At 37.8% G+C, this 22,025-nt stretch overlaps 3 protein-coding genes across 16 annotated transcripts in view; 2 read left to right on the top strand and 1 right to left on the bottom strand.

Annotated features, from left to right (window-relative positions):
- The window catches only part of Glut1 (Glucose transporter 1), a 31,333-nt gene extending 18,827 nt beyond the window's left edge, over positions 1 to 12,506 (top strand). For 6 of the 14 annotated variants that reach the window (XM_018024036.2, XM_018024034.2, XM_018024035.2 and 3 more), the window contains 3 exons: positions 181 to 210; positions 4,394 to 4,491; positions 7,428 to 12,506. In XM_018024036.2, the coding sequence (XP_017879525.1) occupies positions 181 to 210; positions 4,394 to 4,491; positions 7,428 to 7,531 (232 nt within the window). In that variant the 3' untranslated portion in view covers positions 7,532 to 12,506. Of the gene's footprint in view, positions 1 to 180; positions 211 to 3,144; positions 3,644 to 4,393; positions 4,492 to 4,826; positions 6,689 to 7,427 lie in introns of those variants that run through there. The other 8 variants (XM_018024041.2, XM_018024040.2, XM_026813230.1 and 5 more) reach the window with 6 other exon arrangements.
- Positions 12,507 to 13,241: 735 nt separating this feature from the next.
- MED27 (mediator complex subunit 27) lies at positions 13,242 to 14,679 on the bottom strand. The gene is made up of 4 exons (XM_018024048.2): positions 14,229 to 14,679; positions 13,886 to 14,155; positions 13,499 to 13,799; positions 13,242 to 13,426 (listed from the first exon to the last, which is right to left on the bottom strand). The coding sequence occupies exons 1-4, from the start codon at positions 14,399 to 14,401 to the stop codon at positions 13,292 to 13,294; spliced, it is 879 nt and encodes a 292-aa protein (XP_017879537.1). The 5' UTR covers positions 14,402 to 14,679; the 3' UTR covers positions 13,242 to 13,291.
- Positions 14,680 to 14,830: 151 nt separating this feature from the next.
- LOC108624636 (circadian locomoter output cycles protein kaput) overlaps positions 14,831 to 22,025 on the top strand; it is a 46,325-nt gene continuing 39,130 nt past the window's right edge. Inside the window, exon 1 of the mRNA XM_018024062.2 lies at positions 14,831 to 15,048. The gene's annotated coding sequence lies outside the window, so the exon portion shown is untranslated. The remainder of the gene's footprint in view (positions 15,049 to 22,025) is intronic.

Genomic DNA, 22,025 nt, shown 5'->3' with positions numbered 1-22,025 from the left:
TTATTATTATTACATTTGTTTATTTAGCGTACTGTACATGTATTATTTCAATAAATCGTTATTTAATGGTTCTGGTAAAAAGTTGGTCAAGCTTTTAAATACTACTTCCGTGTTTCGTTCACTAACAGAGGTTCTCTTCTACATGTACCGTAATTGTGCTTTCTATGTTATGTGGAGCAGGAGCAGCTTAAGGGACAGCAGACTCTATGGGTGAGTTACGCAATACGATTTCCTGTTACTGTGGTGGCTTTGTTACGATATTATCGTTACGAGTTTCGAAAGATTATTTGATCTGCATGAAATGGTCGATTTACCAAAGACACCACTAGTCGTCTTGGAAAGTGAAAGGATTATTTTTTAGCAAACCGTTCGTTACGCTCTTCCATTTGCTCCGAGCTGTTACCAATTTGTCGCCGGCTACGTTGTCCCCGTTTCGTGCGTGCGAAAACCGGGGCTTTAAATGGAAGTCTACTACTACAAGTCGAATTTGATGGTCGATCTATATACGTGCTTGCGCAAGCAAAAAAAATAATCCTGCCCCGCCTATTGGAATAATTATCATTGAAAAGTTCGATTCTAACGGCCTGGCATGTTGAAACATCTTTACTTATATTATATTAGCTGATGTGAGCTCCCGTCTCACGTGCTACCAGCCAGGCTAATTAATTATTATTACAATCGTAAAGACGAGAGGGCGTACATAGATTTGCATGTATAACTCGTGTTTACGACAAATTGTCATTTTTCGTTTTTCTTTTGCGAAGATACATTTCACAGTTTCTAATACATAGTTCCTCAGGGCTATTATGTGTGTTCGGTACGTGACAGAGGAACCGGCGATCGGTCTATGAGAAATGAACCCCGGTGCTCCTTGAACAGCTCGTTGACGACGGTCCTCCGTACATAACAGCCCCGACTATAATACTTAATTCCTTCCTGGAGCCTTGTATTTTATTACAGCATGCTCCTTTTTAGTCTATCGATACCCGATAAATGTTCGACGACATATTATAAGTCTTTGAATAATTTTTCATGTCGATATAGCTGGCACGAGTTTATGGCGCTGTACTGTGCGACTGCATGTTAGTGCTTACATTACTGTTTGGCGTACAAATCATCACTTCTGACAATCGATTCTGTGTACACAAAAAAGTGATACACGTTAGGTTTTATGATATCACTCGGAAACAGGCAAGAGCAGCGGCGGCCGCTTCGCATTCGTATATTTTTAGCGTCGTTCGTGTAAAACGAGAAATAAAATAGTCGAACAGAGGGAAAGAAGAACCGGAACAAAAATAAGGGAGAACGTGATGGTTAACGTGAGGAATCGACGTGGACCTGATCCTACGTTCATGTCCTCTCGTTTAATCAGTGCATCTCTTGATAAACTCGCTTTAACTATTTTATTTTTATTTATTCCTATTCTTTTGTCACCGACAGTTCTTATCGCCGAGGACAATCAGGTTTTGCCGAAACATTCGACGAAGCGTTCAAACCTTTCATTACGTACACACACGAATGAACTTTAATCTATAGCCGGTCTATTGGTTGCTTATGGTTTAGTGGAATTTTATTACATTTGTTCGTTTCTAACAGCCGTACGCTAGTTTATCAACTGGCATAGAATTAGCAGAACAAGCAATTTTCTCCTTGTCTTTTATGATCGAATGAGTGCTACTTAACAATTTATGATTGTGTATGTTTAACTTTTTATTTTTACTGTGTCAGTAAACGCATTTATGTAACTAATTGTACATACATGCATACACGTATCACACGTTCATCACCCATCTGTTTCTACTTACAAATTGTTTGATGAATACAGTTAAGACCCAGAAACAGGACGCACACTATTTCAAATTTAATAACATTGTTTTTATCATCGGAATAAACGACTTTAGTTTCTTTTTTAGTAGTTAGGTGAATTAGATCGTACGTATCTATTTCAAGTGGCTTAGCCGCACCGGGACTCCCTGTTGTGCCTCCCATCCCTACGCCACAGAAATTAGAATGAATTCAATATCTCGTAATCTGATTAAAATCGCGTATGAAAAAGATAAAATTGTCTGGAAACGGTCTATTAAATGATGCAAAAAATATGTAGTACCATTCGAAAAGACGAACTTGAAAAATCGTCAAAAGTATTACGTGGGACACACTGTATAAAAAGTTTTCTGTATCTTTTCTGAAGTATGAAATACTGTGTTACCGCGAGCACTCGTATGTAAAAATTTCTAATAAAAATTGACTTGCATTCAAGCATAGATTTATTAAACAGTTAATAATGACGAAATTTTTCGAGACAAGCAAATAGATAAATTATTGAAAAGGAATTATTTATTATTCTTATTAGAAAAAAACTTTAGCGAAATGTGTATCATTTATAATTAGTAAAGTCTCCTTTCGTTATCTTTACTCATCGAAAAATGTGAGATTAAAGAAAGAACTATTAATCGTTCACATAACAGGAACAATACACATATACGATCACAATAAAAGTTTCATTCGCTACAACTCAGTTATCAATGGCAGTTGAAATCATTGCAATTAGCGCGCAGCAACCGATTGAAAGCGACTTTTTTCGAAATCATGTAATTCATTGATAGTCCATTCGCATTGATCGTAACTGCGGTACTTTTACGTACCACGCGGCGAAATCGTGTCGCCGGAACAAATATATGCAAATATTCATTCATTGAAAATGCCGAAAGATCGAGATTTTTCACTAAATTCATTGAGACGCCCGTTTTAAACGATCTCTTTAACTCGACCTGATTCAAATACACGTCGAGATTTTTCCACCGAAACTCGCCGTGTTTGAACCAGGATCGGAAACGAGGCTATTTTTCAGAGCCGAACATAATCACAAGGCTTTTTTAGGGGACACGTGTTTGAAGGTTTTTTTGACGTCCCTTGAAAGACGGGATTTATGGTTCTAGCACCCTTAGATCTCCGCCTCCTTCTCTCCTCTTTTCTCGTTATAGGATATGCATAATGCGTGTGTATTTTATTTCTTTAGAATAAAAAGCTTATTTGTACGGTACGAAACTAGGATTTCGCTGTGAACAAAAACCATTTAAAAAACCGTTTAAAACGAAACTTCGATTCGAGGCTCGATGGCCATGTAACATTATTATATTGCAGGGAAGAGGAGCTCGCCACTAACTCTAGCAAGGAGACCGTCCTATCAGACGCCACCACTGCCAACCATACCCACGCTACTGACAAAGCATAATAATAAATAACTGAATCAATTGATCAATCGAGAACGATTTTAATCGAATGGCCAAGGCCATTCGCTGTAAAGAGAAACGAAACGAAAATAGTACTATAATTGTAGATTCTCTCGTATCCAGTCAATCTAACGAAACTAATTGTTATTAGCAACGACTTAGCATATTCGTAGCACACGAACTGCTATAAGATGTCATTGTATCACTGACTTCACACACCAACGTTTAAGACTTAAAACGAAAATAACTTTTTGGAACACTCGTTATAAATATATACATACATATATTATATTAATGAACGAATATTTCGGCATCACCGATAAGATCGTATTCATGAAACGAACGAACAAGAATATTATACATATACACATATATTCCATGTTGTAAAATAAATCTGTTTGTTTATTTAATTACCGGTTTCAGTTCTCTCCCACTCGTAAGCGCGACCTCGACGCGGAGCTTCCTTTTTTTTTTTTTAATCGCTGGTCAAGCCTTTTGACCCAATTTCTGTTTATCTTGCAGAGAAAATCAATTAAGAATCAGTCGTCGCGCCGAAGACATCGAAAGGTCTTACGTGCTTCTTATCTTCGCCGATACATTTTTCCTTTCACATTTTTAACGATCGGCGACGAGTACGCGTACGACAGCAAACAGTAATATTGAAGTTGGATAATAATAATAATAATTATACGAGCGAGAGGTACATGTTTAAGTCTACTACACAGGCCAGTGAACCATCGTGATCCTATTTAAAAAGCTAGAAACTGTGAAATGAATTAGCATTTCTTGTAGCGAGGATGAGGAAAAGGACCCTGCAGGTTTAAAACGAAAATAGGCGAAATCGAAGATCGACTAATGGTAGCTTTGTAAAGGTACTGTTATTACGTGCCGAAGAAACGTAGAAAGATAAATGAAATTCGAATCCAGATTGTAATTGAATAAAAATAGACGTACGTACGGGTAAATTGATTAGCTGAATTAACGAGTCGATGAGCCGGGGTACTGTTTTCTTCTCGTGGTCCTACGACGCGACGACGTCGTCGGTGCATGTTGAACCGATGCCCCCCGACGGACGTCCGGGATGTAATGAAGTGATGGAGAGATTCGATAGAAATGTGTGAAGAAGCGGAAACTTGGACAAGTCGCGTGATGTTTTGCAGGAGCATGCTAAACTGTGTGAATGCATTAGAGGGACACATACCGCCGGCAGAGAGTGCAGCCCTGATGGTGGCCGAGGAGAAGCCACATCCTGATTCATGTAAGGCTTAAAAACCTGACCAAGATCGTCGACAATCATCTGTCACCAATATAGTCATTGCTAACTTTATTCAACAACAAGCAATTCTTTTTTAAGTGACGAATTAAGTGAATCATTTTCTTGCCGTTATCATTTGAACGAAACCGTGAAGAACGACGCGACGCCGCGAGCGATAATCCTCAAAGAATTGTTTGTTACTCGTCGCTTTATTCCATCTGTACCTCTCATTGTGCATGCCATCTCTATGTATGTTCGTGAATTTTGTTTATTTGTAGTCTTTCATTGTGATACATTCGTTTCGAATTTATTTGCCACTATTGTTTTTCTGCTTTCAGTATGATTCGAAAGAGCAACGGAATCAAAGCGCTGATTATATGAAAGTCAAAAATTACATTCCTGCTTCGCTACTACCAAGACATACAAGTGGTCCTAGCAGAGAACAATATCACACTGTACCTATATCTACATACGTTTTCGTGTTGACAATAGTAAAATTAGCGGATTACTGCATACCGAACGTAACTCGAAACTGTAAATTACGAGCAAACCACTTTTAACCGTATTTACGTACCACTGATTAAAACTGTATTATATGCGTATATTATCATCTGTATAATAATACCTAAGATGTGCTAGAAGCTTGAAAAGTTACATGTCACGCTACTCTTTATAAATATTCATTTTACTCGTTTATTCCTGTCATCTTTGCATTCACGACAAACAACTCGACGAGCAGTTTGTAATTCACACCAACCGAAAGAGTCTCTCTCACTGTTAAATTATTTACTTGAACATTTAATTTCGTCATTATTTCAATAACGTTTATCGCAGGCAAGAAAACTGACTACATACCTTGTCTCTGTTTCAAATTTTCACTCTATCTTACTACTTGCATTTCATTATCGTCATACAGTTCTATTTTAGCTTTTCATTGCCCACACCGCTTCGAACACTCACACCATTACACGACTAAAAGTTGATTAGAGTCCAACCACGTACATCAGTTTCGAATAGAGCTTATAGTTCTGATATCGCGCACCTACGTGAATAACAGCTATTGTAAATATGTAAATCGCTGCGCGAACAGGCATACGACGTACGTGTGCAATTCATTTATTTTCGTGATAGTTCAATCCTCGGCGTTATAAGCTCTATACACGTACACACCTACACTGTGTCTTCTGTCATCTATATGTGCAACACGATAAATTTGTTTTCCTGTTACTTACTGTATTATCTGATTCTAGTCGATTTCAAGTATTCCTACGATTCTTCTAAATAAAACTGGTAGATACATTGTCTCCATTTTCCATTTTAATTATAAGAGCACATAAGTACGTCATCACTATGTGCTATGAACACTGGCCTTTGTAGTAGTTTAAATGGATGTAGGCCATTAACGATTTCACATTCGACACGTATGGTGATCACAGATCAATTTGTAAATGTAAAGGCATAGAGATAGAGAGGACGAGGAGTCATACGAACGTTAAACGTACAAGATTTAAAAACAAGTTATATATATATATACACATATATATATGTATACCACATTGACATTATTTTTTATATGAAAACTGTAAAACCGACTTCAGTACTACCGCAGTTGGAGCATGAATGGTGTAATGGGCATGTCAGCATGTAATTCGCATTGTTTAGATTAAAAACAGGCAGAGAGCGATTTATGAATAGTAAATATATTAATATTGCTTATTTTTATTTTCACATTTTCTTATCCTTCGGCAATTTATCGTTTACGTGCTAAGAGAAACAACGTAGAGCCAGTTTTTCTGTTAATTATATACGGTGCACACTGACAACAATCAATGTACACGTTTAAATGTCGACAAACATATCGAATATATTTTTCAAGATCAGGGAGAAACGCTGTATATACCTGTCACGTGCATAAAAATGAATATGCAGGTCGCGACCCTATTAATAATAAATGTGGTTACGAGTGTATCGAGAAAAAAGGTTTCATATTCTTTTTTCCAGGTATTTTTTAAACAACTACGGGAAATGCTAACTGTCGAACGTGATTATATTCTTGAATAACGTTGTAACGACGCAGCGCACTTTTGCGTCGTGTATTCGGGTTGCCGACATAGCGAGACTCGAATCATTTTCTGAAAATCATTCAACTGTAGTATATAACGATAACGAATAAAAAGGAAATGAGAACTTTATACTTTAATTTCCAAACTTACTTTATTAGGGGGATAGAGATAAAACACAGGTACATATTTTATAGTAAGTACATTCACTTTTCCTCACTTTCACTCTCGAGACAAAATACATGATACAAGTATCACATAATTTAATTTTTCGCACAAATTCTTCGAAGAATCTGTTTAATTTTTTTTTAAGGCAATTGCAAGAGTTCTTTCATTAATTTCAAATTGGTAAATGACGATTCTTCGCCGTTTCATTGGGATTCGAAAAGAATTTATTTGTAAATCATCTTTGTAAAAAATTATTGATGAAATCTCTAAGCATCACTTATTTCCGCCAACTTGAAGTTACTGAAGATATGCTAAATAAATACTAAGTAGTTTACTCGTTTAAATTAAATGAAAATTTGACGAGATCCAATTTAGATAAAGCAGACCAACATTTTTAACAAATCCGTTTTTAGATGCGCCTGAGTATCTGTCATCGTGTCCACATCTGTTCGTGCGGTTTTATATCTCAATTGGATCGAGACGTTCACGAACGATATTAACTGAAGCTAATTTTTCTTTTCTCTCAGCTAGTATGTCAACTTAAAAACTGCTACAGAAGTCGTAGGCGCTTGCTATTTGTCGTCTATTTAAATTGAAACGGTTCGGTAGATGAATGCCAAGTGTAATGTTTGTTAACGAATCGCGTGTCTCTGAACGCGATAAGAAAGAGGATCGGTGAAAAACGTGCATACGATTAACGTGGGCGAACAGTTGTGTTTGCAGCTGGGTCCGAGCGATCTTCCGGCGCACCCGCTCAACCGGAGAGACCACCGCCCCCGCTTCCCCCGCCACGCTTTCCGAACAGCGGTGTCTGACAATGGGAAATAGCTCCTCTTAATATTGGTAATCTAGTGATTATGAACGCGTCGATACCACTGCCGCTGCTGCTCATCACCAACACCCTCACGCTGGAGGATCAGCTTTACGAGATCATCACGGAAAGGAGCAAGGCCTGCGCGGTCTTCCTGCGGAACAGTTTACGCAGTCTACGAGCAGTGAACATGACCGTCGACTGGACCGGCGGCATGGAGAATTTCGATAGTAACGAGGCGTGTTACCGTGCCTAATCGTTTGATGGCACAGCAACGATAGACCGGATCGCATCCGTTGAAAAGGGCACGTCGGACCCGCGAATATCTCTCGCGGGTGGACGTGTGAGAAATTGAAACATCAATTTCAATAGAGTATTGGAAGTTACAATTTTTTGTAACGGATAGAGTGACGATGATATTATTATAAGTGCGGGTGGGACAGACTCGTCGGTGGCTCGATTATGCTTAACGATTCGGTGTAGGGAAATGCGAATTCTTTTTCCACGTGAAACGAGGGAAGGGACGAGGCGACGAAGAGCCTCGAAAAAAAAAAAAAAAAACGAGTCCAACGATATGTTGCGAAAGTGATTGTGCCTAGACGTATGTACCCTCGAGAGATGAATTACGATACCGAGAGCTAAACAGGTTGGACCGTGATCACTGTCTATAGAACAGCATGTTCGAACTTCGTGCAACATCGAAGCTACGCATAGAACGTAACGTAATTGTTAAACGCGACGAATCGTTGAACGAAAACCCTGGGAGAATACGAAAGGAGGAACGGTATACAATATCTATACACTTCACTTTTATATCGTTTATTTCATAGGGTTTATTCGAATTACATGTCATTTTGTATCACTGTCGTCTTTATACGTCGTTGCACTGTACTATGATTATGCGTTACGATCATATATGTTTAACCGACAGATTGAATTCGACGAACGTAAACCAATCGGGGAGATGTGTTTCGGATCCGGTATCGACCAAATTATTATTCACTCGACGCTGTGTGTCGTTCAGACGAAACACTGAAATTCGTAATAATGTCATTTTAACGATTACGATCGTTAAGAACAGTCGAAACGGGCATTAAGTTGACGCCACCTCAGAATTGAGTAACTCTTTTAATACCGGACTAACTTACTCTTCTATGGGAGTTAATTAAAACAGAGTTAATTTACTATGCAATGGCAAGAAGTTAATCTAAATTGCGTGGGGAAAAGTAAACGTCGCGTTTCTTTTATCGGGATCTTTAATAGTAATTGAAAACGTCTTAAGATAGCTCGCTCTTTGGGTAACGTATCAGGAGAGAGCCCTATAATGACCTTATTTTAAAATTAGAATATGAAGTGATTTGATATGACGGTGCATAAACTTTTGGGATTGACTGTATAGCCAATACATCCTTAAATACACGTTAAAGTTCAAATAATCATACATGCACGTAACTCGAATTGTTATTAAAGCTCGCACTGCATAGAATGAGTACGTCCGATGTTAAAAATTTCATTCCATTTTGGAGTGCGTTTATTCAATATCCGTTTCGACTGCATATCAACAACCGCGTACATACAATAACGTAATTCTCGTACGGTGCCTAACAGCGACATTTCCAATTTACCTTATAAAAGTGTACGAGGACGATCGTACAAACGAACGGGTGTCGATTAACGCGAACCTTTGAATTATAATGAACCTGGATCAATTTGTCTCGTTGAACGATCGTTTCAGAACTGCGAAGGTAGATTTAATTCCTCGCCAATTTTACGCAAACGAAAGAACGAATCTAGGATTTAATTGACGAATTTTTCAAGATACCATTTTAACGATATAGGCGTTACAGATTTTCCAACGATCGACGCACCCTTTCGTCTGGACCAGAAAATTCTGTGGTACCTCGTACGTTCAGAGGCATGCCTTTTCTTACTACTTTTTCGTCGTTAACGTTTTACACGCCAAAGTGCATGTCGTTTGATGTTACGCGAACTCTCCTTACGAAGAGGAACTTCCCTTACGTGTATATACATGTACATATATACTGTATACACCCATCGTACTTACCAAGCCGTTGCGTAAGATGTATGATAATCCTATAACTATTCCACGTTCGATTCTCTATTCGGAGCAGCGTTACACGAAACTAAATCGCGTCGTTCGACCGGTTTTTGTATTATTCGACGACACATATTGATTAACCGATCGCTCAGATCGAACCTATTTCGTTGACTCCCCGTCGACGAGATTCTCTAAACGTAAATGCGCCATCGTTGCAAAGAATTTGTGAGCAGATGCAAGCACGAATCTGTCTCACAGTCCATAATCGTCTGTACCTACATTTTGTTTTAATTTTGGAAGCAGAGCTCGCCTTGTTATGCAGACGTGAAACAGACTCGGCTATTCGAATTTTAAGTTGACGCACAAATTGAAAGTAGTTTAATTATTCTTATTATTGATTATTAATGTTAATATATGTGTTGAGGGTTAATTGAAAATTTAAATGGTCGAGGAAGCTGCAGGATCTGATTACAGGCTCTGCTTCGAAAATCGAAGCCAAACGTGGATACGATTGATCTTCGCTGCCAGTTTTTATGCGTTATAGTTTACGGGGCCGGAAACACTGTTCCTATACAACCCCTTTACCTTGGAAAACGAATGAAACATTAGGATACTCGCTGAAAATTATTTTATACACGTATAATTACGATTTCTCCTTATTTTCACTCTTACAGGACATCGTGTGTGTATAATTTTCATTTTATACATCGTTTAGAAACGGAATGATCAAGGGAATCATGAACGACGACGACGACGGTGAACTCTTTCTCGCGTGCACGTTAGATCGCATTAGGTAGATTAAAGTTTAAACGATTTCGAACCGATTCATTATACGGAATATAATATGTATTGCGGTATAATCGCAATATGTACAACAGGTAGAATAGAATAAATGAAATAAATAACACGATCAGCAGTGAACTGAACAAGTTAAATATAATTAATACGGAGGAGGATGAATCGAGATGAAAGAGAGACTTTTAATTATAAGCTGTCCAAATCATACAGAATCAGTGAGAAAGGCAATAACAAGCTATTGAACTGAATATATGCTAAAATGGATCTCCTGCAATTAGAGATCACCGGAACTTCGACTATTGATTACGGATGAAACGTCGACATGTGTACGTCGATAAATAGGCTAGATATTCATATACATACGGTGACTCTCATTAACATTCGGACACGTTTCAAAATTGAATAACTTTTTTAATATTGGACCAAGTTAAACCAGTTTGGTACAATATTAAAAAAGTTATTCAATTTTGAAATGTGTCCGAATATTAATGGGTGCCAATTTACGTGTGACGAGTGCATGCATGTACATACATAAATATACGATATACGTACATATATGTACGTATGCTATACGCTGTGACTGAAGAGTTGCGAGGGACGAGGACTTTTCTCAAGAAGTACCATTTTTCGTTTTACCATTTCTTGCGACATGCAAATCAACAGTATCGATCTAATTGATAAAACAGTCTAATTTCGATAGGAACGCCCTTATTCCCTGAGACTCTTCAATTAATAGTTTATGGTAGCATGGTGCAATTTAAGGAACTAATGAAAACGATAGTGAAACGAGCGTGTTAAATAAAAAGAGAATGACATCTTACACGTTCTCCCACTCGTGTTTATGGCTGTACAATAATTGCGGACCGAGTGCTGGTAGCATATCCATTTTTTAAACTTATTACAAGCTTCGAACACGAGAACTATAAATAACCGTAGTTGCAATTACTCCGACTCGAACTAATTATGTACATATATTGTACATGCATCTACGATAGATAAGACCGACGGGTTCGGATTCGAGGGAGAACCCTGTACCGCGTCAGAAACGATATTTTAAGATACGCGAAAGAAATTCACTTTTCACGTGTTCACGTTTATTCGTGCAAACGTGAGATCACCGATACAGTAGTTGCATTACTCGCGATAATTACACCTACGTAGACGTGGATTTAGGTTTAACCGCGAGTATCCGGACATCACGATATGATTTCTGTTGTTGAGAAAAGGCATGCTGTGATAATACGTTCACCGAACATCTCGAGATCGACAAATAGAGTCTACAAAACGGAGAGAGAAACGAAACCCGAAGAAATTTTTCTACTTTCGCCGCAATTAAAATTCCAATCTACACATTACGGTCGTTAGATGAACGCGACGATGGGATAAACGATATATGCAGTTATGCCACGTGTGTTACATCTACGAATTCTACAAAATACGAGATGTATCTCTTGTTCCCGAGGGTCTAAACTAATGTGTAGATGTTCAAAGTGCTTTAACGAGATAGAAAAACAAAGCGACAAAAAAAGAAGGGAGAACACGATTCCTCTCGTGTACCAGAGAATTAATTTCACTATAATTCATTCACACGTAACGATATATAAAAATAAGTAAACTCGTTTCTAAAATTGTAACGTTATCCATATATAAATATACATATATACATATACATGTAACCGGCAAACCTTTGAGCGAGGACCTATTCTGCACTTACCACGACTTTGATAACGAGATCAGTAACGACATATATATGATTGCATATATAGTTTCGGGTCAATGGTACTAAATTCACTGAGAGTATTGCAACGTTCATAAAGCCTTAAAGGAAGACGACACAGAAAAAAGAAACGAAGAGAAATGAAAATTGGAGAGAGTCCATTAAAGTGATCGTAATAGACGGTATATAAAATAAGTTCACTGCCACTCAAACGACTTGCGCTTCACGGAGAGCGTCGATATTCGAAAATGTGAATGTGTACAGTTATGTGAAAAGTACATATACTTATAACGTAATTATATTTACGTAATATTAACTAGAGGTATGTAAAATTAAACGCATAGCACGTAAGAATGTTAAGAAACGGTATGTATGTATATTATACATACGTATGTAGGGTACAGATTAAAAAAAAAAGAATTGATCGCAAAGCTACTATATTCCCAACAAGAAAAAAAATTTATGGCTGCTCATTTGTATATTATACGTAAATCTTAGCACGAGAATAAGTGTTTCTCCGATAAACATGCGGCTTTCCACTCTCTAATTCGACTTCTCTGAGAAATACGATTTAGTTCGATTCTATAAAAGCATTATGTTTCATTTAAAAATCGTATTTATTATTTAAAATAATAGATGAATCACAGAATTAAAAAATTCTTAACACGAAACTTTAATAAATCAGAATTCTTTTATTATTTGCTTCTTTTGATATATCATTATACAGAAATATGCGTTATTTGTACAATGATTTTATAGGGATGTATTTTATTTTTAATTTTTTACAATTTGATTTCAGGTTTGTATCCAAAAAATACTGTAACGCTGCAATACGGTTTAATTTACGATTGTATATATGCGTAGCAATTGTCTATAACATTTTAATTACTTATGATTAATGTATTTAAGCCGAATAGATATATTTAAATGGAAAGGTCATACACGAAATCTTTTAAAATCTAAAAATAAAAATATTTACTAAGTAAAAGTGGTATTTTTAATTGTATGTAAGAAAAGGGTTGACTTTGATTCATATTGAACAGAACGCTTAGATATCTCTGTTAAATGTCGAAGATTCGACGAATGGAAAAAGTTATACTGTTCGATGATTAGACAATTAGTAATATAAAGCAACATAGATATATTTCATAAAAAATTATATTTATTATTGAAAATTATACTAAGAAAACTTATGGTTTACATTCTTGATGATATGGTTCTAAGGTACGAAAATCTCTCCACGTTGGAGGCGAGGCACTGTGGAGATGTAACCCACAACGTTTGCATGGTTCACTGAATAAATTATTTAGACTGTGAAACCAAGTCTGCAAGAAGAAACATTGAATTTCCAGTTATCAATATACCTCTCGCTCGAAATCTGTCGGACATTCTCTCACCATAAATGATCGAACAGCCAATTCAGGTAACGCTGGCGAATAAAAATGTAACATAGCGGCGTGAGCATTTTCAGTCACTTTCCTGAATACTTTGTGCCTAGATTCTGTCCATAGGTCCATAGTTTCCCCGTACCCTTTGACTACTACCCATTCGATCATTAAACCTTTAAATGCTATCACTCCTTTTAAAACATGTCCTAAGGTAACGTGTAATACTGCGTTTGATGCAAACGGACGAGATACGGATACTGTCATGTCATTGAAAAGTCTATCAAATGAGGCTATTAGAGAATCAACTTGTCTGCAACATGAAATGTACATAAATTATTATAGGATATTTAATTACAAATAGCTTATGCTGTTGGATATTAAAATTCTTTTACTCACTGTTGAGGAACATTATGATTACTCGTTTGGACCCTTCCTCTTTTAGCTCTGCTAGTAGTATTGTAGGATCTCTTTAAAGAATTTTGACTAAGTAATACTTGAGCAACGTTGCTATACTCATGAACTTTATCTGTCCATTTGTAACTGTTAACTAATGTGCTATATAATGCTTGTCTTTCTTGCGTCGTTTCCTGAGTGAGATACGTAGTGCTTGCTAAATTAAATGGACCTGGTGGTGGATTTAAGCTGCCTACAGCTTGCTCGACATCCCTGAATGTAATAATATAGTATTATGTATCTAACATTTAATATTCATTATCAAAGACTAATTTATGAACTTCACCTTAAATTAACATTAACAGTTGTTAAAAGTTCCTGTAACTCTAGTAAATATTTATTTTCCTTGTTTTCTTCTCCATGTTCGGCTCGTAATCCGTTCCCGAGTGAATCGAACACCTGGCCGACGCTCGAACGTAACACTTTAATCGCCGTTAGTGCGGTTTGTAGTTGTTCCATTGCAATTCACTTTGATCACGATAAAATCTTCACATTGAAACACTTTGAAACACTCAGTACCTAACTTTACTGACACATGAGTCTCAGGTTATGTTTTGATTTACGTTACATTCGATGTATAAAAATATAAACTGTACAAATTAAGATTTTCGTTTTTACTATCGAATCGTTTTCCAACGTAGCGAAACTACGACTACAACGAATAAATGATTAACATTTACATTATCTGAAATACTTTTAAAACGTATGAAGTGTCTATTTTATCTTCGCTCATACGTGTTACTTTCTAAATCGGGCCAGATGAGGGCGTGACTGAGGCACACGAAACGTGCTGCGTAGGCTCACCTTGGATCGTCGAATATCGTATCGTGTACGTGTATATACCGCACAGTCGGACTTGTGGTCGGAATAACAGGAAATATGGCGGCATTGCATCGAGTACGAACGTGAACTGGTGCAAATTGCGTTTGTTTTGTGACGAACATTCTATTAAACGGAGGAGACAACGTCGGGATGAGAAGGTGCGATGCTCAGTGATAATATGTGCGGTGCTTTGTGACGAAGATAACAGCCCCTCGCGGCTGAAACGAATTTTTCTTCCCATTGGATCGTCAAACGTATAATTGACATTGTCCTCGAGGTGGAAGGTAAGCAGTTCTTGAAAGCATTTTTAACAACGCCGCGATACTGTATTATTAACTTCTCCTATCTACGAGCACGGTTGTTAACACATTCGTCGGTCAACGTGAACCGCTTAAAAAATAATTCTGTTTATTGTCACGTAACTCCTCGAGTTGTTCGCGACCTGAATCGGGTGTGTTCTCTGTTGTCATCAACAGGACATTGACTCGTAGGATGTTGCCCTCATTCAACCTTTCCCATTAACCGTCCCTGACCACGGGACAATAATGTATAATTATATTTTCAATTCGTTCTAACTTGATCGACCTGGACATTTAATGTTCAACCGTTCGTGAGTCGAACGAAACGATAATATTACCGAAATGTTGCGATAGTCGGAACGTTTCAGATTTTAGATAACCAGATAATAGTCGGATCGAAGTCTGTATTTTTAATAGTAGCAATCATCGTCTGTGACACCTAAACGCCGTGATTAATCACGTATTGACCTAAGTTAAAATGTTTGTCGTTAATTAGCTATTTAGAGCGATTACACTGGCAATGGCCGTGAACACGTCCACACGTTCATACAGTACTTATAGTGTTTCATAGTTTCACCCCTTTCGTTCGACTTAGCAATTAATTCATTCGTTGCCGAATATTATATTCGCTCTCGTCTTACGTTATCGCTAAGAATGAATTAATAGAGAGCGAGGTTCTGCATAGTGACGCTGTACAATCAAGAACCGTGATGTGACCTTCGTTTTATTTGATACCACGCTTCTCGAAATATCAATGAACGCTTTTATACACGAACAGATCGTACACAGAGCTGGATTCTTATTAATTTCGAGTTTGACGATAAAAAGCTGCGAATATTGAAGAGTATAAAACAATCGATTACACTTGATTACGAGGATAAATAATAGAATACTATCATCGAGATGCACACATGCGCGTTGGATATATTAGTGATATATAGAATATAGGTCAAGCGTTCCTCAAAATCGAGGTCATTGCCCCAGGATTTTCTCGGCCGATAAAACAGTTGTTAATTGGCTAAACTCCACTCACTGCCTATGTATGATATACCGATAGAGGTCAGCGTTTGAAATATTTGTCATCCGCCTCTTCTTTTCAACGCGCGCTTAGGCACCAATTGAACTTGCAGTAACGTAGTTGATATGATTAATAAGAAAGAACACGCTTATCTCATATGCTTCTACCTTCATTCTCTGTTTTTTTGTTCGCGTTGATAACATTTCGTTCGAATTCGATTTGATAGCCTGAGTCGAAGTTTATTAAATTTAAAGATGATTAATATTCTCCAGCAAGGATGTAGATACACGTTTATCGAAATTACTGACCTAAAATACTCTTTTTTATACAGTAGTCGAACGAAATAGAGAAGTGCAAACGCCTTTAAACGGTTCGTTCCTCTTGACCCAGATACCTTGCTTCTGTTCTGCTGTATTTATAGAAAGAATGTCACTGAGAACCCTTCTCGTTTCAACTCGATCGGTACTCGAATGCCTCAACACCCTTGATTATACACTATGAACAGACACAGCGAGCAAATAGTCTTTAAAAAATTGATTATTTTCAATCAATTGGTAAATAATCGTTTGCTAACGACTTTATAACACACAATCTTTCTTGCGTGCAATTATTACTCGAGCCTTATCGAGACTGATTTTAAGTCTACAGACATTATCAAGCGTAGCAAAGAGAGTGGTCTGTTAATGAAACGGACGTGTCTACTTAATTAGCACAGAAGGATGATCGTGTAGATTAAACTAGGTCAGGCAAGTGACGCGCGCACATGCCTGACTGGGTGACATTTATTCTCGGTAGTTATAGGTCTCGCATATATGCGAAGGGAAAGATGCTGCAACCCGTGTTTCAGAATGCCGTTCCTCTTCGACGCGATTTTCCGAGTGTTCGTCGACATGTTCGAGTCGCCCCACTCGTATCATGTTCTCGTATCACCGTTGCGTAACAACGTTGCGTACGTAGCTGTAAACGTTATGGATGGTTCGTTGGATCCCGAACGCGCTGATTCATGGCAAAACGCAATGGTGACACAAGATGAGAGTACGATAAAAGTGGATACGCGGCTTAAGCGCGTAAGAAACTAACGATTTTAATCCCCCTGGCGCGATGCGATCAGGTTCAACGATTCAAGCGGTCATTCTTTACTTTAGTCAAATCCGCGGCTCGTGGATTTCTTATTTTCATCGGAGTTGCACCTGCCGCAGGTGCAGCTGCGAGGCCAATGAAATATCGTTCCAACACGATGACCAAAATATTTGCCACGACCGATGCGCGGCTAGCAGCGAAATTTGTTTCAACTTCGAATTCTATTCCAGCGGGTTTTTTTTTTAAATATATTTGTTAGTCAGTTGTTGTGAAAGTATATGGAAATTTATCCGCGTTTTATTATCTGGGTAATAATGCTAAATAATAGATTTATTGTTTGCGATGATTATTTGTTATCTTAAAAGATATTCCGACTTGTTCTTTTCACAAATGTATTTGTGCCGTGATCGAAAAATAGATTAAACGTCGGAAATGCATCCCTTACAGTTCTAACTTAACAAAATTATTTAGAACATAGTAAGAACCTTGCAGCATTTACGTAGTCTCGCTATCTTATCACTTACCGTAAACAAGTTGCAATGGTTTTGCAATTTGTTTGAAAAATTCGAGGGAATATTCCAATGCATATAATGATATTGAAGAATGCATGCGACGTAATACAGGTTTCTTTGGCTTGTTACCTGAGGAAAAGGACATTGTAAAAAGTACAGATATACGCACCTACTCTGCACAATATTTAATCTGTTAACTTGGTCGTTTATCGATAAGGAATTCCTTTTAAACATGTTATTATTTTTAGCAGTGAACAATCTAGATTGCGAATTTTTATACCAAACGAAACATTTATGATTGCAATTTAAAAAAGCTTTTATTCTTCAAAGATAATAACGCGTTTTATACTTTTGATGTTCTACATGTTTTTCCACGTATTCTTCATATTTCTTGTATTTCTGTTATGAATGCGGAAAATCCGAAGGATACATGAGATCTGATCTCTAAAAGCGGATGACAGAAAAGGACGTATAAAGAATAGATTTAAAAAATGTTTACGAGGTCGTTTTATTCCGGTGGGTGGAGAAAATTGTTACAAGTGTATCGGTTCGCGTTTATATAATATTTATGAACCACCCCTTTCGAGTGTTAAACAAACAACAAGTTAATAACTTGAGTGTACAGTACACAGTACGACGACGAGTTTTTATTTCGGTTTCAAGTTTGACGAGTCCGACGCGACCGTTTATATCAGCTTCTTCAGGCAGCTTCTTCAGGCAAAATCATGGCTCGTAAATTTAACAAGCGCATAGGGAATTACATATCGGGCGAGATTTACGGCGTGGCCCAGTCGAATGTGTCGCAGCTTTAAAATGTGATTTGCTTACTAATCGTGGCAAAGCAAGTCCGCGTGCATTTCTTCATGAATAAGTAAATGAATGAGCACGCTTGTAATAGCGCACAAGCCGGTCGCGAACCGTTAGTTATTATTTTCGTCGACAATGTTTTTAAACGGCACTTTTAATAGTTACCAGCTATCAACTAACAAGGTCAACGATACATAGTATGTTCGTCGGATGTTATCTCATCGCGAATCGTAGTCTACCATGTTCTTTACTGATACTACGCGTTACGCCGTACTGGAAATGATTACGCGCCTATCGCTGCGTGATGCAGTAGTGATCGTGATTTGTCGTGTGCTCAACATGGATTTTTACATCGAGTCATTCGATTACTGTAGTTATACGCAGACACTTCTTGTCTTATTTTGTCACGTGCACTGATACGCTACGGTATCATTAGTTATGAGCACTATCATTATTGTATACATACTTGTTTACCAATACTATTTGGCGCGATAGCCGTTCGAATCTGAACTGTAAAACGAATAGACATTTTTCAAAATCGTGGAAAATTTAGTCATTTCGATTGTCGAGGGCTTGATTATTTTTAATTATTAAAATAGTGCATTGGTAATGTTGGGTCTTTCAGGTGGAATGAGTGAAAGAGAAGATACAGGCTGTAACATACTTTTTTTCGCATTGGTTGACGCAGCTCGAAAATTGCTAGATATTTTTAGTCTATCTTTGATAATTCTTCGCTCTCTCGACGCCAGTACAGATATCGTATATTATACATGTATATCGAGCACTTACATGTAGTGTATCATAGAATAACTCAACGAATGTTTGAATAGTATATCTAGACTTTCTGCGAATGTAATTCTGCATTGATTTCACCGCGTGGGTGCTGCCGCGGAGCTGAATGGTATAATAAAAAGAGGGCAGTATCAGAAATTGTACCGCAACCATTGCAAACAACCGCTTCTTTCGATACGACGCACTATTTTTAACGAAACAAGTTTGTTCAATTGCAAGAATGTAACGTCACTCGCGTGCAAAGAGCTCGTTTCGTCCACGCATACTTAATCCATGATTACTATTCGAAACTATAAATCTAGTAGACGTGGATACGCGATCGTCAGAGTTACTTTATCATTTTCAAACTAATTTCATTCATCCTGCACATTTATTTTCGCGAAATCAGAATTCAAAAGACAACGAAGGGAATTAACCCTTCTAACTAATAACCCAACTAAGGGAATGGATTATGTCATATAATCCTTAATAGAATAATTCCTGTACCAATTGATGCTACATTTCATATAATGATCATTATAATAGTTGATATGAACATTATAATAGTCGCCACATTTTTAATAATTAAACAATTTTGCGGCACACTAACAATAAGATAAATTAAAAGAATTTTACTGGATTTATTGATTAATGTACCTATAATATATTTTGTAAAAGTAGCATAGGATAATAATTCTTAACGTTGAATAAAATAAAATTTGCATTACAGTAAGTGGACGGAATGTTTATTTAATGATAAATTACAAATTACATTTAATGCGAAATTTGAGCTTCGTGTTTTTTGATAACTTCATTTATATGTGGGTGTAAGAATGATAATGATACTCTCATTCCGTGTCGCAGTGGCCAGGCCTGTATCAAAGATTTATTTTTTTAGGAAGAGGCTAATTTTATATGTATAAGAAATTCGGAAAAATAAATTACCATAGCACATTCTGCATCCTGTAAAATGTTACTCTTCAGTTCAAATAATCAAATAAATATTTGAATTCAATGTAGTGTCAATTGATTAAGAGATGTAAAAAAAAAAATAAATAATTTTCATTTCGGAAGGGGGCAGTGGCTGCACACTAAAGTGCCGTGGCACGGTGGTTGAGAATCACTGCTTTAGAGTAAAATGAGTAAACAAAAAATAATAGAGCCTTAGAATTCCTTCGATAATGATTAGAAAAATTGTGCATATGTTGCGCATGCTAATGATGCTAGAATGTTAATTGCTATTGAGCGAAGGTTATCCGCCGACGTACAGTTCAGTATTGTATGGCAAGCCACGTGTATAGATAGTACCTCATGCTTCAGAGGCAAAGGACCTCTATCTTGCTTTTTTCTCATATACTCGGGTCGTCTTCTCTTACGTATATGTATTCAGATTGTATATGTGGTATGAGAGCCAACGATATCTGGAAATATCCACGAACTTTTGCTATTACGTTTCCACGGAAAGGAAAATCGTCGGAGATATCGTAAAACGGAAGAGAATTCGGTCCTTAGTTACTGTGCTGAGGTGGATCTGTAACGTTCGTTTTCCAACCGATTGTCCCCGTCATTTAATCAGTACGAGTACTCGTTTAAACCTTGTACATCCCTTTTTCTCAACTGAGCTCGATCCTTGCCAGCAATAAAAGAAAAATAAAATAGAAGATTGGATACCGGAGTAAACTAATTGGAACAAATGACCACAGATGTTATTATACTTTTCCTTAGTCATCATGTAATTTATCGGAGATCGTGGATCACGGTTTAAGAAAATAGATTATTGAAGATAGGGTTTGTGTAGCTCGTCTTTCAAATTGAACGGGTTTTTGTTAATATTGTAGAGGCAGATCATTGAATTCTCATCAGACACTAAAGAGACGCCGTATTGAAGCGGAATTATACGAATCAGACGAGTCTTTCTTTAAATAGGTATCGATCGATTCTGAAAGAAAGTGTATTTCGTTCAACTGAAGTTTCGCAAATAATATATAATCGACGGACGACAAACAGAGACGGGAGAGTAAGGAAGCGCGCGTTAGCGAGGAGGCGAGCATCGTTAACCGGTGCGGCGCGTTTCTGCTTACTAGGTAGAAAGGAGAGTCGAGAAAGTCGGCGGGTGGTCGCGCGTGCACCGACACGGCCCACAGACAGTTTCGTCGTCGTTGATCATGAAGAACGTGTCATTCGCCGACGTCGCGCGCCGGCCACACACACCGGGCCGAGAACCACATGCACGCACACCTCGGGTCAATCCTCGTCCTCCTCGTGTGTAACCGATGCTGCTCCCCTTGTCCCTCTTCCTCTTTCGTGCCCGTCTTCCTCTTTACTCGCTTTCCCGTAGACTCGTGCATTCCTCTGCCCGTGGACACGGGCACGGTTTACCCTACGCTCGACCAGGAACAACCCCTGAAAATCAGCCCCTGAACGAACAAAGAGAGTCTAGTGTCTAGACGGGTGGATATTACTGGCGACGACACGAACACGGCCGCACCGTGTATACATTCGTATTTCCTTTGTTTCTTTCACTCGTTCGATAAGTACGTGTCTGGGCTGCGCTTTTCCCATCGGTCGTCGTAATTGTAACAGAGCCACGTAATGCGTACTATGTACAGGCGCGAATCCATGTTTTACAACCCGTTGTAACACTTACGAATGGCTGTGTACACGTAATAGTAGGATCGCAACGATGATGCGACAGGAATGTATGATGCAAGTGGATACGCACTTATTCCCAACGACTCTTGTACTTTTAACGCAGCCACGTGATACCAAAGTAT

The sequence above is a fragment of the Ceratina calcarata genome, unplaced genomic scaffold (assembly GCF_001652005.2).
Source record: "Ceratina calcarata isolate Rehan_Ccalc_2016 unplaced genomic scaffold, ASM165200v1 scaffold321.2, whole genome shotgun sequence".
NCBI lineage: Eukaryota > Metazoa > Arthropoda > Insecta > Hymenoptera > Apidae > Ceratina > Ceratina calcarata.
This window is presented reverse-complemented; position numbering and strand designations above follow the sequence as displayed.